Source organism: Pocillopora damicornis, chromosome 7 (genome assembly GCF_964200805.1).
Source record: "Pocillopora damicornis chromosome 7, jaPocDami1.2, whole genome shotgun sequence".
NCBI lineage: Eukaryota > Metazoa > Cnidaria > Anthozoa > Scleractinia > Pocilloporidae > Pocillopora > Pocillopora damicornis.
In genome coordinates, this window is record NC_142676.1 from 7,051,494 (window position 1) to 7,075,369 (window position 23,876).

The 23,876-nt window shown below is 40.0% G+C and overlaps 2 protein-coding genes across 2 annotated transcripts in view; both read right to left on the reverse strand.

Moving 5' to 3' along the window:
* Positions 1-303: 303 nt before the first annotated feature.
* LOC113677660 (DNA polymerase epsilon subunit 2) lies at positions 304-2,221 on the reverse strand. Its single transcript, XM_027194500.2, has one exon. It carries the CDS (start codon positions 2,180-2,182, stop codon positions 614-616), a length of 1,569 nt encoding a protein of 522 aa, XP_027050301.2. The 5' UTR covers positions 2,183-2,221; the 3' UTR covers positions 304-613.
* A 548-nt stretch (positions 2,222-2,769) lies between these two features.
* Positions 2,770-23,876, reverse strand: part of LOC113677667 (anaphase-promoting complex subunit 1) — a 34,837-nt gene continuing 13,730 nt past the window's right edge. The window contains exons 21-60 of the mRNA XM_089212814.1: positions 23,771-23,841; positions 23,272-23,366; positions 22,593-22,678; positions 22,435-22,491; positions 22,060-22,144; positions 21,736-21,793; positions 21,266-21,312; positions 20,703-20,825; positions 20,494-20,561; positions 20,101-20,154; positions 19,647-19,753; positions 18,743-18,820; positions 18,498-18,587; positions 18,185-18,296; positions 17,211-17,351; positions 15,945-15,994; positions 15,686-15,870; positions 15,300-15,391; positions 14,894-14,980; positions 14,580-14,627; positions 14,175-14,257; positions 13,836-13,914; positions 12,984-13,058; positions 12,385-12,458; positions 11,188-11,278; positions 10,775-10,828; positions 10,406-10,462; positions 9,901-10,037; positions 9,443-9,529; positions 8,591-8,708; positions 8,079-8,156; positions 7,664-7,731; positions 7,139-7,214; positions 6,752-6,799; positions 6,300-6,386; positions 5,607-5,702; positions 5,358-5,471; positions 4,783-4,858; positions 3,898-4,026; positions 2,770-3,201 (exon numbers count right to left, since the gene is read on the reverse strand). Coding sequence (XP_089068940.1) covers positions 3,110-3,201; positions 3,898-4,026; positions 4,783-4,858; positions 5,358-5,471; positions 5,607-5,702; positions 6,300-6,386; positions 6,752-6,799; positions 7,139-7,214; positions 7,664-7,731; positions 8,079-8,156; positions 8,591-8,708; positions 9,443-9,529; positions 9,901-10,037; positions 10,406-10,462; positions 10,775-10,828; positions 11,188-11,278; positions 12,385-12,458; positions 12,984-13,058; positions 13,836-13,914; positions 14,175-14,257; positions 14,580-14,627; positions 14,894-14,980; positions 15,300-15,391; positions 15,686-15,870; positions 15,945-15,994; positions 17,211-17,351; positions 18,185-18,296; positions 18,498-18,587; positions 18,743-18,820; positions 19,647-19,753; positions 20,101-20,154; positions 20,494-20,561; positions 20,703-20,825; positions 21,266-21,312; positions 21,736-21,793; positions 22,060-22,144; positions 22,435-22,491; positions 22,593-22,678; positions 23,272-23,366; positions 23,771-23,841 — 3,453 coding nt within the window. The 3' untranslated portion in view covers positions 2,770-3,109. The remainder of the gene's footprint in view (positions 3,202-3,897; positions 4,027-4,782; positions 4,859-5,357; positions 5,472-5,606; positions 5,703-6,299; positions 6,387-6,751; positions 6,800-7,138; positions 7,215-7,663; positions 7,732-8,078; positions 8,157-8,590; positions 8,709-9,442; positions 9,530-9,900; positions 10,038-10,405; positions 10,463-10,774; positions 10,829-11,187; positions 11,279-12,384; positions 12,459-12,983; positions 13,059-13,835; positions 13,915-14,174; positions 14,258-14,579; positions 14,628-14,893; positions 14,981-15,299; positions 15,392-15,685; positions 15,871-15,944; positions 15,995-17,210; positions 17,352-18,184; positions 18,297-18,497; positions 18,588-18,742; positions 18,821-19,646; positions 19,754-20,100; positions 20,155-20,493; positions 20,562-20,702; positions 20,826-21,265; positions 21,313-21,735; positions 21,794-22,059; positions 22,145-22,434; positions 22,492-22,592; positions 22,679-23,271; positions 23,367-23,770; positions 23,842-23,876) is intronic.

Sequence of the window (23,876 nt, forward strand, 5' to 3'; positions counted from 1 at the left end):
AGATTTTTTCACTGCAAGACTTGCCTTGGCTTTCATTATTTAAATCACTGTCATCAATAAGAAAGTCAAAGTTTCTCAACTTGCTAAATTCAGTCTAATATACCTTTTATAAAACTCCTTTTCTTATTCCATATTGTAAGTTACAGACCAATTTTTCCCTCTAATTTAAAGTTCAAGCACAAAGTTTGCATGCAAAAATATCTAAACAAAAAAGTTGATGTTCCTTAGTTTGCAGTAGGGAACAACAAAACTAGGTTAGCAGGATATCTATCATATCTCAGGTTTCAAATAACAAGGGGAAGATTTTAATTCAAACAGACTTGAATTTAGCACACTATGCAGTGATAAACAGCCCAATAAATTGACCAATCATGGTACATGTACCAACTGAGAGATACAATAAGTAAATTTATTCCTTCACATCAGTTGCATCTGGATGGGGAACTTTCCCACTTTGTATTGAAACATAGAAGTACACCCAAAATGAGACGGTTCCTATTTACAAAGTAATGTAATACTGTGTTCAATACAGTCTTTTTTCCAGTATTTGTGATCACTAATTCACTTTACACAACATTCCTCTGCTGAATTGTACTCTCACCTCTTACAAACATTAATCACTGATCTTACAGTCCTCAATCTCCCTAGTTGAAGGCCAGTACACTTTAAAAGCAAACTCGTTCCTTGCAAAGGAGCTGGGATTTGTACTGACACATTCTAAACTAGAACAGGTGTATGGATCATACTTGTCGGCTAAAATCATCAGATCTGGAACAGGATACACCCTGAGAGAGTGATCCTGAGTCCAGTAAATTGGCCTGACATGGGGTGGGATAGGGCAAATGTGGGCCTGTGCCAAGATTGTCTTCGTTAACTGAACAGGGATGTCTTTCAAGTCTGATGACAGATTGATTGAGTTGCGGCACATTTTGTTCACAAGGTCTTCTCTGAAAACAATGATCTCCTGGGTACAGTACTGGATTCTGGAAGGGTTGGAAGTGAATACACTCATAGGGATTTTTTCAGTGATGGCTGACGTGAAAACCATAGGGATTGGGGGTCTTGGAAGAATGTTTCCAGGTCCTGGATCTTGTGGCCCAGGTATGAACACAAAACGGCTATTCTCTGTCAGTGGTGGAAACTCTGCCACCAACTTGGCAAAAGCCTGGAATGACGCTTTAAGAGTGTGATAGTGTTTAGGACCGTATGGCTCAGAGGTGAAGTTTCCACACAGAATGAACATGGCTGGTGGCATGGTTGAATATCCTGAAAATAATGCTCGGAGCTTTTCCATAACCTTTGGCTGGTCCAGCCATACATCTGACAAGATCACAAACATTGCATTGTGGTTCTCTCTTTCTATGGCCTTAAGCTTTGCTGATGCTTTTAAACTGGTGGAAGAAGGGCCGCCGAAAAAATTAACATTACCAAAATGATTTCTGGTCACTTTTCCTGGCTCTGCTGGGGGAAAACCTAAGGCTTTGATGCGGAATACACCATCTTCGTAAGTTCCTTCAGCAAGCACGAAGCAATTCTCTGTGTACAGACCAGTGTGGTAATTGGCTTGACGCATATCGAGTTCCACAACACCAGAAGGATCTTCCAGATAATATTTGCCCTCTTTGATTTGTGTCAGCATTCCCAGCACAATTATCTGTCCCAGGTTTGCAGTACTCCCTAGTAGGAATTCTACGGGCTTGAGAGCAAACTTCTCCGCCACTTGACTCTGATTAGCTCCCTCTACAACCGGCGAGAATAATTCATGCCTCATGGTTCGTTGATGAAGTACTCTGTACCTCTCTCGGAACACCATGGATTTGGCGTTCGGGTTATGCGCGTGAAGAGAACTGACATCGTTATGCGGTAGAAACTTTTTTCTGTCAGGGTTAAACGAGAATATTGGCACGCTGAAAGCATCAATGAAGGTAAACGCGTGATCGCTGTCGTCTTCAGCGGTGTGACTACATTCTTGAACGGCCTGTTCGACTACATCACGGTCGACAAGTGAAGTGGTTAGTGGTTGTTTTTGGACTCCCTCCACAATTTTATCCAGCCAATCTTCTAACTCAACCTCAGTCAAGGAACCTAAAACCTCTGCGAGGAATTTAGATGCGTCTATTTTGAGCGAAAGGCCATGTAATTTGAACGTTGAAACTATTTTCCCTCTAATCGTAGCAGCCATGTTGGTTTGTTCGACAAAAAATGGCGCTAAAATTCTCTAGTTCCAATCTTTACGCAGTTTTGATGGCAGGTAAAGACTGGAGACACTAAAAAAACAACGAAGTCAGCGGAGATCATAGCCAGAGCTCAGAGGGTATCCACTAGCTGAACAGGAGACCTCAAATGAAAACCTATCTGGTCCAAAACGGGAAATGTCTATAGGACGAAGGATTCAACAAGAACAAGGATAAAACCCGTAAGTACTAAGTAATAAGAAGGAATAGAACTTAGTGTGGTAGAGGAAAAGGCTTGGCAGAGGGGGTGTAAGGGGGCTGTGATGCATAGCGGAACGCCTAGCAACCAAATAAAGAGAGAAATATTGAAGACACACGTTCGGGGAAAGGTAAAACGGTGCTTTCATCTTGTAAACACAAATCCTCCTAAAAATTGCAGAGGCTCAGAGGTAAATGAACTTCTTTGTGTCTCATATGATCGATGGATGTTCAAGGCGAATGCCACTTCTCAATCCTACATTAATAATTATATGTCATTCGATCTTGAATTTCCGGACTTGTGCATTAAAAAAAGGGAGAATTGCAAACCGTGTACTTTTTCAAATAACGTTTTATTCTGTACATATTATTTTCTCAAATTGTTTGGAACAGGTGAAAGAAAGCATGAAAACGGACCGTGAAAGAAAGAAGGAAAACAGAAATGAAGAGAGCGCTGACTTTTCCTTCCTTTCTCTAGTTCTCAGTTCCTCTCAAGTAAGAAAATTCAGACAAGAAAATACAACTCGAGAATACACTCCTTTACTTTTCTTAACCAACCGGGTTTGCTTAACTGAGCATTTCAACCGAAAGTTTACAACTTAAAAAGAGCATTTTCTTTGTTGTTCATACCACCGTCACGCAGTTGAATAGATTCTTTGCAAAAGCAAGGAAAGGAACTAGCTTTGGGCTTGCAGTCTCAGCATTGCAGTTAATGTCAGTGGCAGATCTTCTGAACCCTGCAGCATCTCTGCTAGACTGGGAACATTGCCTGTGGAAGCAAAACCGACAATATTCTGGTTCAGTTACGTGAAATGCAACCAAGCCTTTAAACGGCAGCGAGACTAGAAGTGACTTTACAATGATAGAGGAAAGGAACTCAAATAATAACAAAGGGATTTTTATTTGAAGTCATGATGTTTATATCAAGATGGAGTTAGCTTTAACCTCACTTCTATTCAACGGCTTGGCGTGGAAGCACACAGCAGTTACAGTAAATTTTACATTGAACCTAAATGAACTAAAGGGGTAGTTTAGCCCATCAAAACCGCTGAAACAGGAGGAAACGTAACCTCGTCTCAGAAAGATGCTAGGACGTACGGACGGTGCGTTGTAACGCGGAAAGTCTCCACACACGCAGCCGCCTACTATCCAGTTATTGAGGAAAACGCAGAATTTTTTCTTTTTCCACCGCCCACTGGTTTACAATGGCGCTCCCACTGCCTTTTTAGCGCTTAAAACGGGTTGATAACAATCAAAATTGTTCCACAACTGTGTTACCGTCCTCACTAAAGGAGAAATGTGAAACATTTACGGAACACTTTTAAACAACATAGTTGCTTCAGGGGTTACTCACATCAAAACCAAACTTGGATTCAAGCTAGGCGAGAAAATTAATTGAAGGAGAAAAAATTCATGAAGAAACGAACTAGGAAGGTATATATGAAAAACGAATTACAAACGTCACCTTGCTGGAGTAAAGACGGTAAACTGCGCGGCAACGGGACGTCGTGATATACGGCAAAACAACACACTGCTGGACAGAATTTTCGCTTTTGTTCCTCAGCACTATAACAGTCTTTTGCTAATATTGAATCTTTAAAACAAAAACAGCAATGTTTCAGCTTACCTATATTTCCTTTTTTCACCCATTCCCCTCTAAAAATATCAAAATTAGAGCGCTTTTTCTTGTAGTGTCGTTCAGCCAAAACCAAGGTAATCAAAACGGCCAACAGAAGAAAGATAAATACCCTTCAACCTGTTTTAAGCGACACCGTATTAAGCGGTCACCCTGTGTTGAATAATCCCAAATTTGTTGCCCTTTAAACACTGTAATTTTACCCATTCAAACGGTCACATCTTTTGAGCAGGCGTGGTCACCTTTGAGTGAATCCCAACGGCACGTTTTTACTGTCTTCACCTGTATTGAACGGTCACGTAAAGCTAAACCATTCAAATAAAATTAAGAATAATATTTCAAGTAAAATTTAATCCATATTCCTCTTCCGAAATCAATGTTAGCAGTATTTTTGAGCGACGTGTTTTTTTCTTTACATTAAGTAGCGTTTTTTATCTTTTTTAGTATTGCTCCTATTCTACGATACCTATATTAAACGGCCACCTTGCCTTTCCCCGTCGCTGACCGCTTAATACAGGTTTGACTGTATTACAAAGAACCAACGTTACTCAAAGACGTAGATTTATACACGTAAACAGCTGTGCGCCAAAAAATGTGAGTAATCACTACAAGATGATAGATTTTGGGTCTAATTTGACCTCGTTCAACAATCACTTGAGGTAAAATCTTTCTTTGTTCGCACTCAAAACTGGGTGAAGAGGAAACGTAACTTACTTTTATTCATAAGGCGGTCGATGGATTCTTCTAAAAGGAACTTATATTCTTCAATGAAGTCCCCACTAATTAGAGGCTAGAATTGGAGAAAAAAAAGACAGTTTTTGGCAACTTATTAACGGTTTTGGGCAAAAGGGTATCAACTCTGATTTCACCCACTTCTACACGCGGTTCATGTAAATTCTATTAACAATATCAACTCATTTCCCAAGAAAAGAGTTATGAGAATACACACTCTCACCATTTAGCGAGAAATCTTGATACGAGAGCAAATTCTCTCAAATAATTTGCGAGCAAAGGCGAGGCAACAAGACGAGACAAGTATAAATCAAATCCTTGAAGTTGAATTGTTAATAACACATAGCACCATTCCTAAAATCGCACCAGGCGAAAACATATTTCGTAATTTTACTAAATAGTAAATTGTGGAGTAAAGTAAGAGTTCACTAGACTTCTAGAGTACCGACAACTATAAAATTAGTTTCTTTATTAATAGTGGACAATCTGCGATGACAATGGGACAGATGTAGATTACTTCTTGTTGAGAGTTCACTCCCTTGTTACACGGAGCATACCTTCCTGCGCATGCGCATAGACATTCTTGAGAACACTTTCTTGTAGAATGTTACGGCCAGCTTCATCTGCCAGACAGAGCCTGGGTCGGGTTCATACTCCAAATTATGAACAATCTACAATCGAAACACACAACAATCACTCATTAACAACACAAACGATATTTAACCACGAGAAAAGAAAGCTAAGCTTAGATATTGAATTCCCCAGAAACCGTGACGCATCCCGCCCCCTGTAGCGGTCTACAATACCTGCCACATGCGCAACAGTATCTGCAAAACTTCGGGTTTTTCCTCTGTAACAGTTTCCACTAGCGTCGATGCAATGAACGAACATAACCTCCTCTCCTGCAAAAGAGTAAATACATACGATAATCATGAGTAATTATACACAACCAAAAGGCATAAAAAGAAGGCGACGTAGAGGAATTGAAAACCCTTCAAAACTGACGAAAGGCCTGACGAAAGTTGGTTCAATTACATAGCGTACATAACTCAATAAGGAGAAATGTTGGCTCTACGGGGAACGCTCTGAACACTTTGTAAACAGATCCGGGGTAGAAAAGGGGTGTCAAAAACTGTTGCCATAAGCGGCTGCTGATGATGTAATAGGCGGCTGAGCCGTAAGGTGACGCACAAACACAAGAGCTTACTGGAAAGCAGTGGTGAGAGGTTTTCAGGGGCGGCGGTAAACCGTCTTAAACCTGCTTTTCTGGAAACCCCCAGGTAAAGCCTTGGTCAGTCTTTAAGTTCCCTTCTTCGACAAAATACTTTGCTCACAGTGCTAATTAACCCAGGAGTAGAAACGGGTAACAGCAAACCGAAATTTAAGGGCATCAAAACGAAAGACTGGCTATGGAGGGGGGAGGGGGGAGAATTTTTTCAAACTTCTTAAAATGTGGCGTTGTTGATGGTTCTGTTGAAACTACAGAGTGCCTCGCTCACCCTTTCGTTTGAGGGATCTTTGTCACCAAACAACTCCACCAGCGCTATGAGATTCGGATCTGATGAAAAGCTTCGTACCACTTCTATCTGGCATATAAGAAGAAAAAAATCAAAACATAATTTCTTGTTTTGCAAATTTGAGTACCCAAGACGGAGGGTACAGTGTACATCACCATCAAATACGATGCCGTAATATAAAGATTTTTGAAGCCCAGTTCCATTAAAATATTACAACAGACCTTAGTTTAGCTGGATACTATCATGAAAAGCAATACAACAAGCGACTTAGTATGAATAATTCTAAAGTGCCTTTTAAAATGAACAAGCTTTAAATTATACTCTTAAGATTTCAACGAGAAGGAGACCAAGCAAACAGGTTTCAGAAAAGTGGGAGCTACACAGCTTAACGTGTGAGCCATCAATAGTTTTGTTTCAACGAAGCGGTTTCTTACCTGGTCTGTTTGGGCAGAAAATGTCTTGGCAAGAATGTTTCGATAACCCTGGAAAGAGGACAGCAATGTTTCAGCAAAGTTAATTCTCCAGACACGTTTGCTGTTTATCATTAATTCTAGAGAATTCAAGACGCTTGCACAATAAAGCTTTCCACAAATTTTAAAATTCATCTGAAATTTTCAAGTCGATGAAGCTCAGATCATGTCAGATACGACATTGCTCATAGCTGAGACGCTTGTACGAATGGGACCATTAATATATCTCCAGTCGGGCTTTTTTTCAAATTTCAAATTACACCTGGCTGGATGAAACTTTGTAAGATAACGAAATACAGAATGCCTGTTGAGGACATACTTCAATTAAGAGTCATTTTATGCACTAAGTACCTGTGGATCGTCGGCATAAGATAAAAAACCCGTTCTTCTTTTAACGAATAAAGTTCCTTGACTGGCAGTTAGTAGACTGAAAAAAAAAATAATAACAACTACAACAAACAGTTAAAAAACAGGAAACAGCAAAAATGAAAAAGAGAATTTGAACATCCACAGATTAGTACTTCGTCTACTTACTAAAACTATTAAAGCAAGGATGAGAGCAAACAACAAACTCTATTCCAACATCTTTTCAGTTGACTAAGGGACAAGTCCTTATTCATCAAGGAAGGAGGAGGGGAGGGGGTGGGGAAGGTATTGGGGAGGGTATTGGGGGAGATCTACTGGTTCTCAGGGAGAACAGAACGGGAATCAGGGGGGAATGTGGATAATTGGCTCTGGCCAATGGAAAGGGGATAAAAAGAATATTATAGCCTCATAGGGGGGATCAGGTAAATCGTGACACAACCAAATTCCTCCAACTCCTGTAAATGACTAATCAGAGAGCTTTTCACAGTTTTACTCTGAAAAAAGTCTTACCTAAAAGAGTCGTTGCTTTCCGTCAAATCGATTGTGATTGGCCAATAACGCAACCCCGAAACACATATCTAGAAAAAGAGGCAAAAACGTCAAATGAGTATAAAATTGTTGCGACTCTAACTGAGGAATAGCCTTAAAAAGTAACGTCAGTTTAACAAGGAAATAGAGTGGATTTTTTTCTTTGCAAAGCTATTCCCGGTCAAAGATCTAAGCAAAGCCCAGTTTCGAAATCAAAGATACCCTGAAGGGTTCCCCTAAAATAAGTGACGCTCCCCGAGAACGCTTCAAGTTCTTTTAGCTTTGACCTTGAAGACGTAAGAGAATGTACACGCCTTCTATAGGCTCAGTGTGACTTGTCAAGACTAGTAGCCTTAACAAACAAGTTGTGTGTTCAAGTGTGTGTTTGCCGGCCTACCTTTCTGATAAGCTGCAGTTCTGGTAGAATGCAAGGCGCGGTGAGTTTTAAAACTGTCTCTGGGTAAAACTGCGTTTCCTGAAAAAAAGTTAAGATGGTGAGCTTAGAATCTCTGGGAATTTTAATATGAATAAAATTGAGGAAGACATGAAAAGGACAAAATAAGAACTAAAAAACCATGGATGGAAAAGTGTTGTCAAAATTAGATGCCATGTTATCCTGACACAATATGATACAAACATATTTTAGATACATTTTATGCGGTTGTATTTCCCATACGAAAACCATGAGATTCCCCCAAAAATACTATGACCCATCCCCTCCCTGGACGGTATATGACTGGTTCCTAACTATTCGAAAATATGTTTGATATCGAAGGTGACAGGAAACAAAGGAAACTAGAAAAGAAACAGGAAAAGCCTGTCTATTCGTCCCCTTCGTTTCGATACCCAAACCCTCGCCATTGCAGCTAAATTTTAATAGATCGAAGGTGGTTTAAGTAAAGGCCTCGCCTTGAGCGTGACTTCAAGAGGAACATGACAGGCTTTGTTTGTGTCCACTTCACGAGGAACAAGGACTCGAGGCTCGGCTGCAAGTACGTACAAATGTCTGAACGCCTGCAGGTGGTACCTACAAAAATCAGAACAGTTTTCGACCATTTAAGTTTGGTATTTCTGTGTGCTCCTTGCTAAGAACCAAGAGAAAAGATAATTACTCTGGGAAGTAGATAAAGAGGACATAAAACTAACTGCAACTTTACTCCTTCCTAGTGGCCAGTACCCTAATCGAGAGGTCTGGGTTTGGACTGACCTGGTCAGTGTGTTGTGTCCTTAGACAACCCAAGTTTATTAACACATAATATCTGTTATTGCATCAGCTTGAAAATGTTGGTCCACAGAATCCTCCAGTAGCTAGATCCTACCCTTCATGCAGTGGCCTTCCCACAGTTGGATATAATGCTACAATGCCTCCTGCAGGGTAGGGTGGAGCGTCACACCCTGCTCCCCCTACGTGTTTCAACTCCTCTGTTGTTCAAGGAATAGCACCACACGAGATGTCTTTCAAAAATGTTAACTTACTGAAGGTCGAGAGGTGCGGATTTGAGCTCTGGCCAGGGTATTTTGGTGTGTTCTTGGGCCATACACTCGCTATCGCGATGCCTCTCTTAGGATCATAACTGGGTACCGACAAAACTGTCAAAGAAGAGGCTGACGAAATGAGTCCATCTCAGGAGGACTGGCCACACCCCTGACCACTTTATGATACAAAAAGCGAAATAAACTACAGCGATGCAGGTCATAGGGCTCCTCAGCATAAATCTAGTCTCTCAAGCATTACCAGTGCTTATAGTATTTTTAACTTGCCTGTTATCAGTGCTTGAGATTGGAAATCTGGGATAGAAGGCGCATATCAACGCAGCAATGGAAGGTCCATCGGTACTCAGAGTGAACCTGTATAACAAAAATGAATGAACTTTACAGCGCTTTTTTAACTAAGTTTAAAAAAAAAAAACCAAAGTACACAGTGGCCAATGAGAACAAAGATACACAATACAACATGCCAAGGAGAGCGCAAATTGAACGCTTTTCACCAGCATGAGGCTTGAGGAAACGCCAACTATCAAATCACGGCTGGATTTAGCTTTGCATCTGACTGATCGAGGAGGTGGCGCGAGTCTTCTAGACCAATCAGTGGTAGCGAAGTAAAATGTACAATCTCGAGTTTCTTTTAACAATAAATTGACAATTGCTCAGTTTTGCAAATACGTTGCGGTAAAGTTCTTGAGGTAAACTGAATAATAAGCAAGTAGTTCAGTTGATACCTTCCTGCACCCAAGAACAAAAGACCGATTGCCATATGAACAGCCATGTGACTCCCATACGGAACATCCGGGGAATGCCTTTTACGCAGCTGTCGAGCGATCCTAAGCACATCGAGATTACCAGTTCCCGCCATCACCTGCGAGCCGAGAGAAAAATTTTGAACCAAAATAAGAAAATGCTATTTGACGAAGGGCTAGAATCAACCTTCAGTGGTCAATTCACATCCTCAACTCGGTTGGTACAACTAAATTTTTCTGTTATACCCCACCAACGCAGCACCACAATTTCTTTTAAAACCTACACCCCTGACTTACTTAGCGTTCGAGTCTTTTTATACCAGAATACCCCAAGAATTTGGGGGCACGCAGCTAGTGTATGTTGACACACTGAACTCAGGATTGAAGGGTCCAGGTTCGAGCCCTGACCAAAGCCTGGATGCATATTTCCGAAGTCTACCGAGACGATCACGTGGCTATGTTTCTATGCAACTTTTACAAAACTTACCATAGCCAGCGATAAGAGGATTGTGTTGAGGCACGTTTCAACTGTAGGCTTCCCAGCCTAAAAGTACAAATCACACGGTAGTAATTTTAACAATTATAAAAACAAGTTTAATTCAGTAAGGCTGTAGAAGGAATCCTCTCAAGACTCCCAAGACATAGGCCACGTAAAATTCGGCTAAATTGAAAGGGAGACACAGAGACCCTGCACCTATGCCAGCTGGGATTTCTTCGCGTTACTGATGGAGGGCTGTGTCACGTCTTTCCATGACAAGTTCCTGGCGGCAGGGAGTTAAATTTTTACCGTTTCCCATTTTAAGAGAATTAACATTACAACAGTTGTTATATTGATCTTGGAATTGGGAATAAGCACCTGTTCCACTGCACTGTTGCTCAACAAATCTTTACAGTATTTAGTGTAATGCATCTGAAAAATAAACCATAACACAAAACTTGAAAATAATCTGCAACTGAGCTTTATCGAGATATGTCTCATCGTTTTAGACCACATAAATAACTTGATCGTGTATAAGCGTTTGGCATGAAAAGGAAACATGATGGCTTTGAGAGATAAAGTGAATGAAGATCTACTGGGCAAGGGCTGTTTGCCAGTTTCCATGATGACCTCCTTATTATAAAGGAGATTGCTGCCCTCCTCTCGCAACATTTACGGACTTCCGTCCAAAACTGTTGCACAAAAGAACAAAACTTGACAGATCCTGGTAGATGTAGTCAAATAACAGCATCGTGCAAATGACCGATGGTAAGTTCCTTTCCTACACATACCAAACAGTTGAAGGCTTCCTGATTAGCGGAACCAGCAAATCTTAATCCCATGGCCATGCAGCAACCGGCAATGATATTGATCTTCGCCTGACTAGATGAAACGAAAAAAACGAAAGCGTTTTTATTTTTACGAAACGCGTCGCATAATTCGTCAAAGTAATTGGCCTGGCTCAGTAGAAAAGGTATATCGTGTGGTGTGATCTTCCTTAAAAAACACCGTTCCTGACAGTGATTGACATTTCATTTCGATAGAGCGATTTTCGATTCAATGTCGTAAAACCAAAACCAAAACCAAAGTTATCATAACGTCCAATCAGGAGAGAGGAAAGTAAAACTAAACTATCTAAAGCGCGGGAAAACGCGGGTGACCGAGCCGTGATTTAGGTTTGCATCTGATTTGTCGCGAGAGTGGCGCGAGATTTCTTGACAAATCACAGAGCGAAGTGAAAATCAATGCAGTCTCGGATTACCATCGATGTCATTATCAGAGTCTAGAGGAGTTCAGATGTCACTATCAGAGTCTAAGGAGTCGAATGTTGTAAGTCGCTCAGGAAATTCATTTGCCACCACTGCCATGATGTTACCTGTCATAACAATACTGAAAAACTGACTAATCATTTTTCACGTACTGAAAAATGATTGCATTGTTCACATGGTACATTTTCCACACCTCTTAGCAATGAACTTGTTTTTTAAATCGGGAGGAATAAAGTGCTTACACAAGCGATCGAATAAGTAACCTTATTTCCCATTTGGCCTGTCTCGAATCAAAATTATATTAATTACGCGACCGATAAGTTGATATAGCAGAGACTTAACGCTTCTGAAAGGACAAAAAATACCACCACCTTGGCTCAAAAGACAATGTACGAGGTCAGCATCCGTCGGCTATCGAAAAAAGAGCAGTTGGCGTTATTGTGAATTTTTCTTGCGACTTGTGTGTAGTATCACAACCTAACTGGGCAAGAACTTTTAAAGTGGACTGCATCTTAAGGAATATTGCAGCAGTTAATGAAAGATTTAAGAATAAAGATTACAGCACAAAATACATCTGGATTTAAAGCTCGAGCATTTTTCATGGTGGACCGTGCTATTCGCCTAAGTCATAAACTTTAGCAACTCAAGTTTCACGCATATCTCGCTAGAGGAAAAAAATCTCGCGAAAACACAGCACAGTAATAAGTAAGAGATAATTACCTCAGACTTTCCATGTCGATGTCTGAGTTCGCTGCTTCACTTTCAGCCGAAGTGGTATCGCACTGATGAACAATCTAGCAAAAATAAATAAATAAATATACCTCATGAGCTAAAACAGCAAATCATGTGACCTGAGACCAGGTTCAAACGGCGAACTCTACATGTGCAAACGATCTACCTATTTGGGTCCACCCAAATGATTACTTCGGCAGCTGATGCAAATGTTAGACTATTTCACATGTCAAACCACGAAATTATAATCTTTTGCTCAAACTTAATTTGCGGCAAGATCAGAACGATATTTTCCAGCAGCATACCTTGTGGGAAGAATACGTACGAAGAATACGAATACGAATACGAATATGAATGGTTAGCAAACAATTTCTTTGCTGTGATAAAAATTTGAACAGTTTTTGAAGTGTCCACCACTCTTGCTCTCTTCTCATTCTAAATTCAATTAATGCCTTTTAGCTTCTGTTCGAGTTCTTGCATCCGTACATAAATTCGAGGAAGAAACATGGGTATATGCTCTTTATACAAGCTGTCATGACGTTTAAACCTCTGTACCGTGAGACCTGCCGAAGTGATCCCAAACCTACCGCAGGAATGTGGCTTTCCACCCAGTTTGTAGAGGGATGAATGCTATCCCACATGATCAGACCTCGACTAAGAAGCTGAAGAATTAATAAATATTGTTACCACAAGAAAGAAACCACAAAGACCACTGACAAGATTTCAAAATTGTTATAAGCGTCAATGGTGAAATAAGAAGATAAAACTCTTTTTCTGTCTGTAGCTGAGAGGGCATTAACCTTGGGGATTTAATTTCCTTCCTTTTCCCATTACAAAGCTATTTTCTTTCATTTTCGTATTCGGCGAATCGAGGAAGTAACTGATCCTTTGTCGAGCATTTTGCACAAGAGTTATTTGTTTTTCATCAAAACATTCCAGGAACCTCTAAAACACACTACTTCCGGGAGACAATATAGCTTGAGTCTGAAAATAACTTAAGAGATTACCTTTATAATAAGGTATATGCGAAGTGTCAGTCTCTTGGCTTTATCATCTCGTAGTATAACTTAAAGCAACTCCTAATAAATCTGAACCTATTTTCCTCATCATCATAACAATCGTCGGTAGATAAAGCTTAAGGATTTAACACATCGAAACATTCTCCATAGAAATGCTAACGATCACAGCAACAGTGATCCCAGCGATCACTAGGAAATCAAGCTTTAGGGTTTTCAGACTTTACAACTGTGTTGGCGAGCTTAATGGTGAAAGGTACAATGCAGTTGGCCGTGCGTGCTAAAGGTAGTACCTTGAGCGTAAGATCGCACGGTCGAACACTATCAAATTTTAGCGGATTTATGGGTTACTGACATTTTTTATATGTATAGGGATTCGCCGCGCGCGCTTCATACACAGCGAGCTCTGCTATTGCACCTTACCCGGAGCAAGAGGAAATCTGGACGAATAAAATCCAACAGGACCTGAGTGTCGGGAGCGTCAAACCATGCTGCGACAGATCTAAGAGAGAAGTGTCTCTCATTAACCGAGATATGGAATCTTGTTACGATATTTGTACATCTTGGAGTTTAAGCACTGACAAAACAAGTTAATCCCCAGCTGACCATAGCGATTAAAATTCAGTTCTAGGACAAATTGGCGACCAGCTGGTCGAAACTTTTGGAACCTTTTTTCTAGATTTAACACCAAATTCTTAGCACTAATTGATAAAAAATATACGGTATTCTTTTCAGAGAAATAGCTTTTAGATAGCAACTTACGTGTTTTTCGTCTTCATAAACATCAGTCCTAGAGCAAGAGTAGCACCAGGTCCCGTCACATTGATATTCACGCTATCACCTTCCTACGTGACAAAAAACAAAAAAGACTTACTTCATAGACAACAGAACGTTTTTCTTATGAGTATCCTGAAACTGAAATCAAAACCAAAACCAAAACCAAAACCAAAACCAAACTGATTGCAGCGGTCACTCAGGACGAAGAAAAATATTATAAAGAGTTAGAAATTTGAAGTTTTAAACGAGGGCTTATCAGAGAAGGAAGCTCCTATAAGAGCGTTCACGATAGATGCAAATCCCTCCGCTAGGTCTGAAAAATTTTGCCCTGCCTTTTACCTAATTCATGATATCTTTGCAAAAAGAAAACATTGAATTATGTGCAATCACCTTGATTTGATAGCTTGGAGACTTGAACTTCTCTTTTTGCGTTCCAGTCTTCAGAGAGAAAAGAAATTGAAGTGAATATCTGCGTTTAATAGATGTAAAAAACAAACAACAAACAAACCCAATGACAACTACAAAAAGAGATACAACTTTCTAAAGTAAAACTGGAAAGGTACACTGAAATCTTGATTACATAACAGGAGGTTGTCAAGTATTCATAAATTAATATGTTTAAAAAACAAAAGTAAGCTAAATTCATAACAAAATCAGTCTAACCCATTTATTTACAACAATAGGTATCATTTTACTAAGCTGACCTGAGGTTTGGTTTGTCCACCAACCATGTAGTGATACAACTGGTCAGCAATCTTGAGGTCCACCACACTGGCTGCTTCGTTCCCGTGCTGAAGACACACACAAACATTTCAAATATTAAGAAATATGTGCGCTTTCGTCTTATCACGAGTATGGGACAAAGAAAAAATTCTGAATCCCTACAAGGCTCGCACCTCAGAAGTTCTGATTTGGTCTTATCAACTGAGTTGATAATGTAAATTTACCACCTTAAAGAGTTTCTAAAGCTACCAACCTAGTTGATAAAACCAAATTATCCTGAATAACAAGTGGATTGGGTATAAGTTAAAACCAACAACCAGACAAACACTTTACACAACTTCCTCCTCAAATCACATAACTTAATTAAGTAGAAAGCAGAAGAAATACCTCCAACATGACAAGTCCCAGAGCCAGACCAGCAGCAAGAGAATAAGATTCTCTATTCACAGCATTTTCCATTTCAGGACCGGGTGGTCTCCCTTTGGAGCGAGATTTTGTTAAAAGCAAATCAAAAATTGACTAAAGGAAAATATATTATATACTTATTGACAGAGTGAGAGGACCGAACAGGATAACATTTAGCTTTGGGTCATGACGCGCGGACCGAGCACAGCATGATACGTGCCTCATGACTGAGAGCCAAATTTTTTCCCATCCGACACGACCTAACTAAGTAAACATGCATTTCATCATATGAACGTCGCCCTCATTTATCTAAGGAACAGACTTCACCATTGAATTGAAAAAATGAGTAAAATCCATCAGTTCGTCACCTATCTCAGAAAGAAGCACCTCTGCCATTCGCCTCTGTGCAGTGCCTTGGTATAACAGACCCACTCCTAATATGGCGGCTACCTGTGCTGAATGATGCAGATCAAGTTCTGCTGACGTTGGAGGCAGAAGGGCGTCGATATGAATGCTCAGCATTTTAGTAATGGTCACGTCCATTGTTCCTCGCCTGCAGGTCAAATATAACATTCATTAAACTACGCACAGGTTTCGAAATAGTTTGCAGTAGAATGGACTACTTACTTAGCAGCTGCCGTGCCAAGCAAAAGCGCGACGGTTGTAAGTTCGTGTCCCTAGTGGAGAAAAGAAAGTACATATTAAATAACAAAACCAGCCACAATTTTTCTATTATAGTAAATGGTTTGAATGAACCCGTATAGTGTCATCGCCCAGATTAGGGCAGTCTTGGGAAGAATTTCTAGCCAGGTAGGGTAATAAGTAACTTGCACATTTGACTGGCAGACGATCTCGCGCATAATCTGGTGACGACGTCTATTCGATGATATCTCGTTGCATCATGTTCTATTTGTAATTCTATTTGGAAAGATGCCTATGAATTTGGAGTTTTCCCTTTAGATCCTTGCTCATTAAACAAATGAGGCGCGCGTCGAGGTCTGTCATTTCGGTGCCATTTGAAATTTTCAGTCAAAAGTTGCGATTTAAAGATACTGAAGCCTACCAGGAGAGGATGAGAATGAACTACGTGACATTCTGTGAAATTTTGACCGCTACTTTAGTCATTTTACCGTTTGGCATTTTGGTTTGAACCCGTTGTTGGCCAAACTGCTGACCGAAAAATTATCACCCACTATCATCCGCTCGTTCAAACGGCAAAAACTATCATCAAGTATCATGTCGAATTTGAACTTGTCCAAACTACATGATAGTTTTACATTATCGAGTTTTCCCTCGACATCGGTGCTGTTGTCAAGTTTTACTTTCAAATGTATCGGCGAACGATTTGAGTCTTACCTAACAATTACTTTTGCCAAAGCAAATGTGCGAGCAACGTTGCGGCCTAACGAGACAATCGAAAAAAGGCTCGAATAAAATTGAAAAGTCATTGATGTATACAACGAAAAAAAAACCATCTTTAGAGATTTTTGAAAAAACCTTTTTTATTTATAACTGAATCTGTCTGAATCTAATCTTAACATTTAAATAAACTGTCAGCGTTTTTCTTTGCTTTCAATGAACCAAAATGTAACCAATGGAAGTTCGTGTTCAAACGCGCGTGATAGTTGAAACTATCACCAACAATCATGACCGTTTGGACGAGGCTTTAAAGTCTGTCTGCTAATCTGCGCTCCATTCTCGAAATTCATAAAGAGAGGGCTTAATACGGACATTCTGTCTGGCAATCGCAGTACCTGCATTTGTCGCAGGACAGCAATTTGTGTCTTTACCTGTTGGGCCTTACCAGGTCTTACCTTTCACAAGCAGTCCAGTAGGTTTATTGTGTGTGACACGAAGTGATGTTGTTACCGACAGTATCTTATAAGTTCTCACCTTACACAAATAGTCATGTAGGTTCATGTGAGACAAATTTTTAAGGTGGCCATTGAGTCCAAGAGCCATAAGGAAACCAGCATGTTCTTCTGATTGTTGATTGGTTTTCGGTTTGTTGTAAACGATCCAGGTACTGTCGATCTGTTAAAGCGCATAAAGAATCAAAAGGACTTGAACAAATTTCCTTCATCAAGAATTTGGAATGTGGTTGAATTGGATATCTGTATATCCCGGAAGAAGTGAAGGCAACAGCTACTTATACGAAACTTTTCTGAGGGAATTCAGTAACGACGATTCAAGTAATTGTAGTAAATTGTGACAGCAAATCTATTCTCCCCCTGACCCGTTTGAATCAAGCCTCCTCTTGGCTGTAATGGGTCCAATAAGAGTAAGGTCGACGCAAAAGATATGCAAAATAATTCTCAGAATTTCCGACTCTTATTTCACGATCTTGTTAACTCGTACGACACTGACGCATTGTTTCAATTTTGAAACATAATACCAGATCTGGGTCGCTATTTTGTATTTTTGAGCAAGAGATTTCATTTTACAAATCCAAATGCATCCTCTTCATGAGGATGTAAAAGTGCACTAACAAACTGTGACGCGGTCAAATATCCCCGAGCAGGAGACGCAGTACTGCCTTTAACCCTTAGTAGCCTAACATCAGTATCCATATTCTCTATACTCTTCTCTATACATTTTATTTGAGACTGACAAGGAGAATTCACTTAACAATCAAAAGCTTCTTAGGTTGCTGATCATTTCCTCGTTATCGCGATCTCAATGACTGATTAAGCAGTGGCGCTGTATGGAGAAATTAAATACTGGTCACTTTTAGGGTTAGCTATATGCTAAGAGGTCAGGCTTAATTCTGGAAGAATGAACCAGTTACGTATCACCTGCTCTTCCAATTGGCACACTGATCCGTCCTGTTCGAACCAAATAAAGACAACTACTGTTGGTCTTCACACCTGTGATATTCCTTGGGCAATCCTGAGTCCCGTAGCTACTCCGTTATGGAATAGCGGCCACATCTTCATGTCTGCTGGAGTTTCCACGTGTTCCAAACCAACCGTGGTATTCCTAGAATTTATAATGATAATTGAACTGAGTGGAGTGCAATTTGGTCTTTGATAACCCTAAGCAATTGCTGAAATAATTCGAGTGATTTCAAAACCGAACGAGCGCATAGCGTGAGTTTGATTTGAAATCACAACTGTGATCTTAGACTGAAATTACACGACACGAAGTGCAGTTATCACTAACTAATACAAGACAGCTCACCTAGGCGGGGCCCGTCCTGTCAAATCCAGTGGTGGAATTGGAATAGTTTCGGTCAGTACTGGTCGAGAGGTGGCCATTGTAAACATCCCTCTTCAAAAGAAAACAGATTTCATGTGAACACAACGATCCTACGGCGATACCTCCGAATTCTAACGCACTAAACATTACGTCACCGCTTTTTTCACAAATAACTCAACGCAGGTCACAGATAAGACAAAATACGAAGAGCAAAAATTTGTCCACACCTTCCGACGGGTAACGCCATGGTTCTCTTGCACATCAAAAGTAAACGATTTTCTTGCTCCTGAATAAAATCATGGTCACTGAAAATGAAATTGAATCGTGTCACTATTAGTGTATTTGACTGAGGCTGTGGTCTCTTACCCAGTCCTAAGATAAGTGCCATGTTTAGCGATCTATTTTGCGTTCAGCTCTTCATAGTTAAAACAAAATTAAGCGGAAAAAAACAGGAAATCTGGCACATCCAACATAAAAAGACCTCCACACGAGATGAAATTGAAACCTGGCAACACGACACGGGAATATGTTGTGATAACAGTGCGACGTGGAGCCGGGATTCTTGAGAGAATCTTTCTCCTGAGTCTCTGGAATAAGAAGCAATTTGAATTTGAGCGTACGATTGCAGAGACCAAATGAGACACTGACTTGTTTAAGAAGAAATACGAATGAAGCAGTTTGTCGTGAAGATTAATGCCCAGTAGCCTGCGGGGAAGGCACTCCGCGAGAACGACAGTAAAACACGCGCGAGAGATCAAACACCCGGGAAAAATCTCTCTCTGAACTTTGCGCGCCTGACTTCTCTCTCGCACGTATCAGTTAAATCACTCGCATCAGGTTAAATAGAGGGTCTGCTGTGAGGGCTAAATTACCAAGAGAGTCTACACCGTCAAAGATAAATAGCAGAACGAAATTAGCAGAGCCACACCGGACAGAGGAAAACGGCTTTTCAACTCTATATTACAAATACAAAAGTCATATTGGACAGGCAAGTGTGGAACTGGCACACAGCACTCATAGTGTCGCGACTGTGACATCTGAAAATGACACAAGGCAGCCAGAGTGATACATGAAAGTTTAATATGACATTGAAAATCGAGAGTTATGTTGATATGTGACAATTATACATACCTGACATCAGGCTTCTGTAGAACATTCACTGTGACAGGTTTGGAAGACTGGAGCAGTCTTTTCATCTCCTGGACTCTCAAGTCTTTACCAAAGCGCAAGCGGAGTATCTGAAAAACAAGGCCAGTCGAATTCAAATATAGAAAACATTATGTAAGTCTGTACTGGAGCCAAGTGACTCACCGAGCCGGAGTTTATCCCAGTTTCTGCAGCATAAAGCGACTAGAATTATAACCACTCCCCCTACATGGGATGCTGGTCCATCGCAAGGTTACCCCTCTGAGAGTAAAGTCTTTTGCCCAAGAACACAGCACAGCAACTCGGCTTCGTCTCAACTGGAACCAGGACGTTTTGACCCGAAGTTCAGCGCGTTAACCGCTAGGCCAGCGCGTCTTCGCACATGATTTACGAGAAACATAAAAATACCAGAGATTATAGCTAAACATAACATCCTCACCTCGTCATCTATATTAAATCCGTCATCTATTTCTCCATCTTTCAGTGTTGCTTTCTACATGACAAAAAGACAGAATTTACTGTAGCACTTAAGTATGACACTACCTCTCTCTTAAAGCGAGGAATTTGCAAGAAAAAGTAACTTGAGGACAAAATTAACTCAAAGAAGCTGAGTCAAAGAATTTTAAGGAAATTGTTAAGTGAAGAACTTTCAATGTTACCTTCTGATTAAGGGAAACTACAGAAAATTAGCATGATAGACAGAGGAACACCAAAGAGGCAACAACAAGCCAAAAAGAAAAATTCAAATTCAGTTAAAATTGCGACTTAAAGCTCAATGACTATGGAAAAATCGAAAGTTACTGCAGCAATTGGTCTAAAAATGTCCAGATACCTTCAGAGGGATGTAAGTATTTAGTTTTTTTGCATCTGTCATTAGCATGGAGGCAAGATCTTCACGGCCTAAAGTAGGAAAAAATAATTAATGAAATCTTCACTCGCTGAAAAACATGTAACAACTTTCATTCGCCACCCCTAAAAACGAATTTAAGGGCGTGACTCTATCACCCCACATAGAAAGCACTTGTTGACATAATTATTTACCAATGAGCTGGTAAGCACCAGCTGGAAGAGTTAGAGGTGGGTCGTCTGCGGACTGGTGGAGAGCTTCTCTGATTGGCAGAGCGACTCCGAACGGCAAACAGTCGATGTCCTTACGGGTCAAACCTGACAGTAGATGGAAGAATATGGAAGTAACACATCAAACCACAATATGATAAAGGCGGATAAAAGATTCTATAGAATACAGTGGTTACGTTATCCACCAAGCAACACCATGATAAAAAGTGAAATCCGCACTCGCGCTAATTGGCCCACTCAGACGAAGCATAAAGCAAATAGGAGTATTACCACTCCCCTCTAGTGGGATTTTGGTCCATCACAGTGTAAACCCCCCCCCCCCCCAGCATTCAGGCTTCCCTAGCAATTTGCCATTTGTTTCGGCCAGATCTCGAACCCAGACCTCTTCACCCGCACGTCACCGCGTCTTGCACATGGTAACGGAAGATGAAAGAAATGTAACAAAAACAGTGGTTACCTTACCCATCAAAATAAACTATAGTAAAAGGCCATAAAATAATTCTCAAAATTAGGGATGGTTTCCTTACCACTGCTCGCGAGGAATGCGACCACTTTATCAGCATCAGAATCAAAACTAAAAAATAAAGGTTCTCATAACTAACTCCCCCTTTTGGTTGTTATACGTTTCTTTCTTCTGAAGCTAAGAGAATTTGGTGTTTCATCAAAATAAAACCCTGTAATGATGATATGGTCTACCTTCAACACCTGTTTATTAGATAATGTGCTACCAATATTCGAAGTTAATGATAATAATTACAATAATAGTAATAGTAATGATAGTGATAATAATGATAATAATATTAATATTTATAATAATAATAAAAGGAATAGAGCAGTGGACATTGCATAAGCTGGCTCTTCTTCTCCTTCAATTGCTTCCTAAAGTTAGGGTTTTAAAAAACAAAACCCAAGAAAAGTTACTCGTCAATCTTACTGCACCTTTGCACGTGCAATAAAATTCTGCCTGTAATAAGCAAAGATCGCATTTTAATCTTACCACCTAAGCTTCTCCTGTGTGGTTACAAATGATTCCTTGAAAGTGGCGATCACCTCCTCTACAGGAAGGAAGGTCAAAAGTTGTAAATTTTAACATCCTCATCTATCCAAGTAGATGGTCAATTAATGGGCGATGAAATTGTGTCAAAGCCTACACTTTTAAAGTTATCCTTTCAAAAGTAAAGATCAAGGCCCATTTGCGAAAGTGAAATCAAACCGTGATGCGCGTTCTACCGGATAGAGATTTATCGAGTGCATAGCGTTCTTCTCGCCGTTAAAACAAATATTTTAGTTATGCTACAATAACGAAATTGTAAGAAGATACCTGAATAGCTGATACATTTGAACAATTTGTCTGCATCATCTTCAAGGTTGTTTTTGTCTTCTATGTTGTTGAAAAGTGAGTACAGCTTTGACATAAATAAAGCAAAACAAATAACAACATTAGGGGGCAAAAAAAAACTGCGCAAAAAATTATATGAAATGAATACAGTATACGGTAGATAGTTAGATGAAAGTAAAGCTTGAGATTAAATCAAGCTTGAATTGGATATAGTCTAAGATCTTCCTGTGGAAACAGTGCAGTGGGTGCATTGCTAAAGATAAATGAGTTATTGGATCCTGTTCAAAGTTATGTAAGCTTTTATCAGGTAGCTATGATGATCATTCGTCCATTAAAGAAGAGATCAACCATCCTCACCATAATGATATTATACGTGTGCTTGGTAGTTCTTGGTAGCACAGGAAAAGGTTCAACCTGGTGTTTGAAGCAGAAGAACGTCAGTTTCATTTTCAATTGTCTTGTCCGTAAGAACGAAAGATTCATTCCACAACGTTTCGGTGTCATCTCTCTCTTACCGGGTGTCCATTAAGAAAGTTATACAGCCATTGGATTATACTGGGAGGCTTCTCACACAGAGGAAGAAACATCTCACTCTGCTGGTCTGTACCAATACCATAAAAAAAATTCAGCGTTTGGAATAAAAGAATTCTCAATCATATAAGTTGGGATGGCCACACACATCTCATCTCAAGATAGCGGAACTCATGGCGCGCACGGCGAAGCACCATACCTCTAACGATGTGGTAACCCATCAAGTCGAGAAAATTTAGTTATGCTTCACCTAACGTTTGTCCATAGGCCCGTTCGCGCAAGAAGCAATTGTTATAATGCGACTCAACAACCCTCTCTTTAACTGATTATTTCAATGATGACTTGGTTACACGTTTCAACGCTTTCCTCCATTGATGAGAAATCGCACTAATCTAACATAACTTTTGATGGTATCCTGAGCAAGTCGTAAACCTGTGAGATTTCGACTACGTCATCAAAGTTAGTTGTGCACATTCATCAAAGATGCAAGATGGCCCAGTATGTTGTTACGTTATCACATTAAAGTGCAGATATGTGCTATGTTGCTTTTTGATATTTTTCCCAACACTATCTGTTATCGTGCATGTTACACAAACCTATGAATATTATTTCATAATTTCTCTAAGTATGAAACACTATTCGCAGGCTCGTGAAGCGTTTTACCTCTTGTCATATGGGCAGGACTATCCCGTGAACCAAGGAAAAGAGAAGGAAAGTCCCTGCAGTAATATTCAACATAAGCATGCCAACCAAGAGCTCTGCAATATCAAGTACACGTAAAGCTTATCACCACAAATGTTCCTACAGGTTTCTTGATTGAAAGAACAACACGTTAAGGTCAGAAATCATCTTTGTGTATCTCCCGACTGTTACTTTTCCAGTTAACCATAATTGAAGAATAAAACTCTACCACATTAATTATTTCATTTGGATGTGACGGGCCACAGGCTCACTTCTTAGGTGAAAGTAACGGCTAAGTTGAAATTGATTGCCACTGGCATTAGCATTAGGCAATTGATAGATTGTCCTTAGACCACCCTCCAGTCAGTCCCGTGCAAAACTAGCAAATTCATTTTGGCTGCTTTTGAGAGGGCAGAAATAGAAAATGAAAATCGAAATTAAAAGGACTTAAATTAATGTTTGATTAGGACTAATAACTCACAATGCAAGGTCACAAAGAAACTGAGCCATAGGACACAGGGAATCCTTCCCCAGAATATTTAATTTGAGGTCCTACAAAGTGAGGAAAAATTTTAAAAGTAAATTTT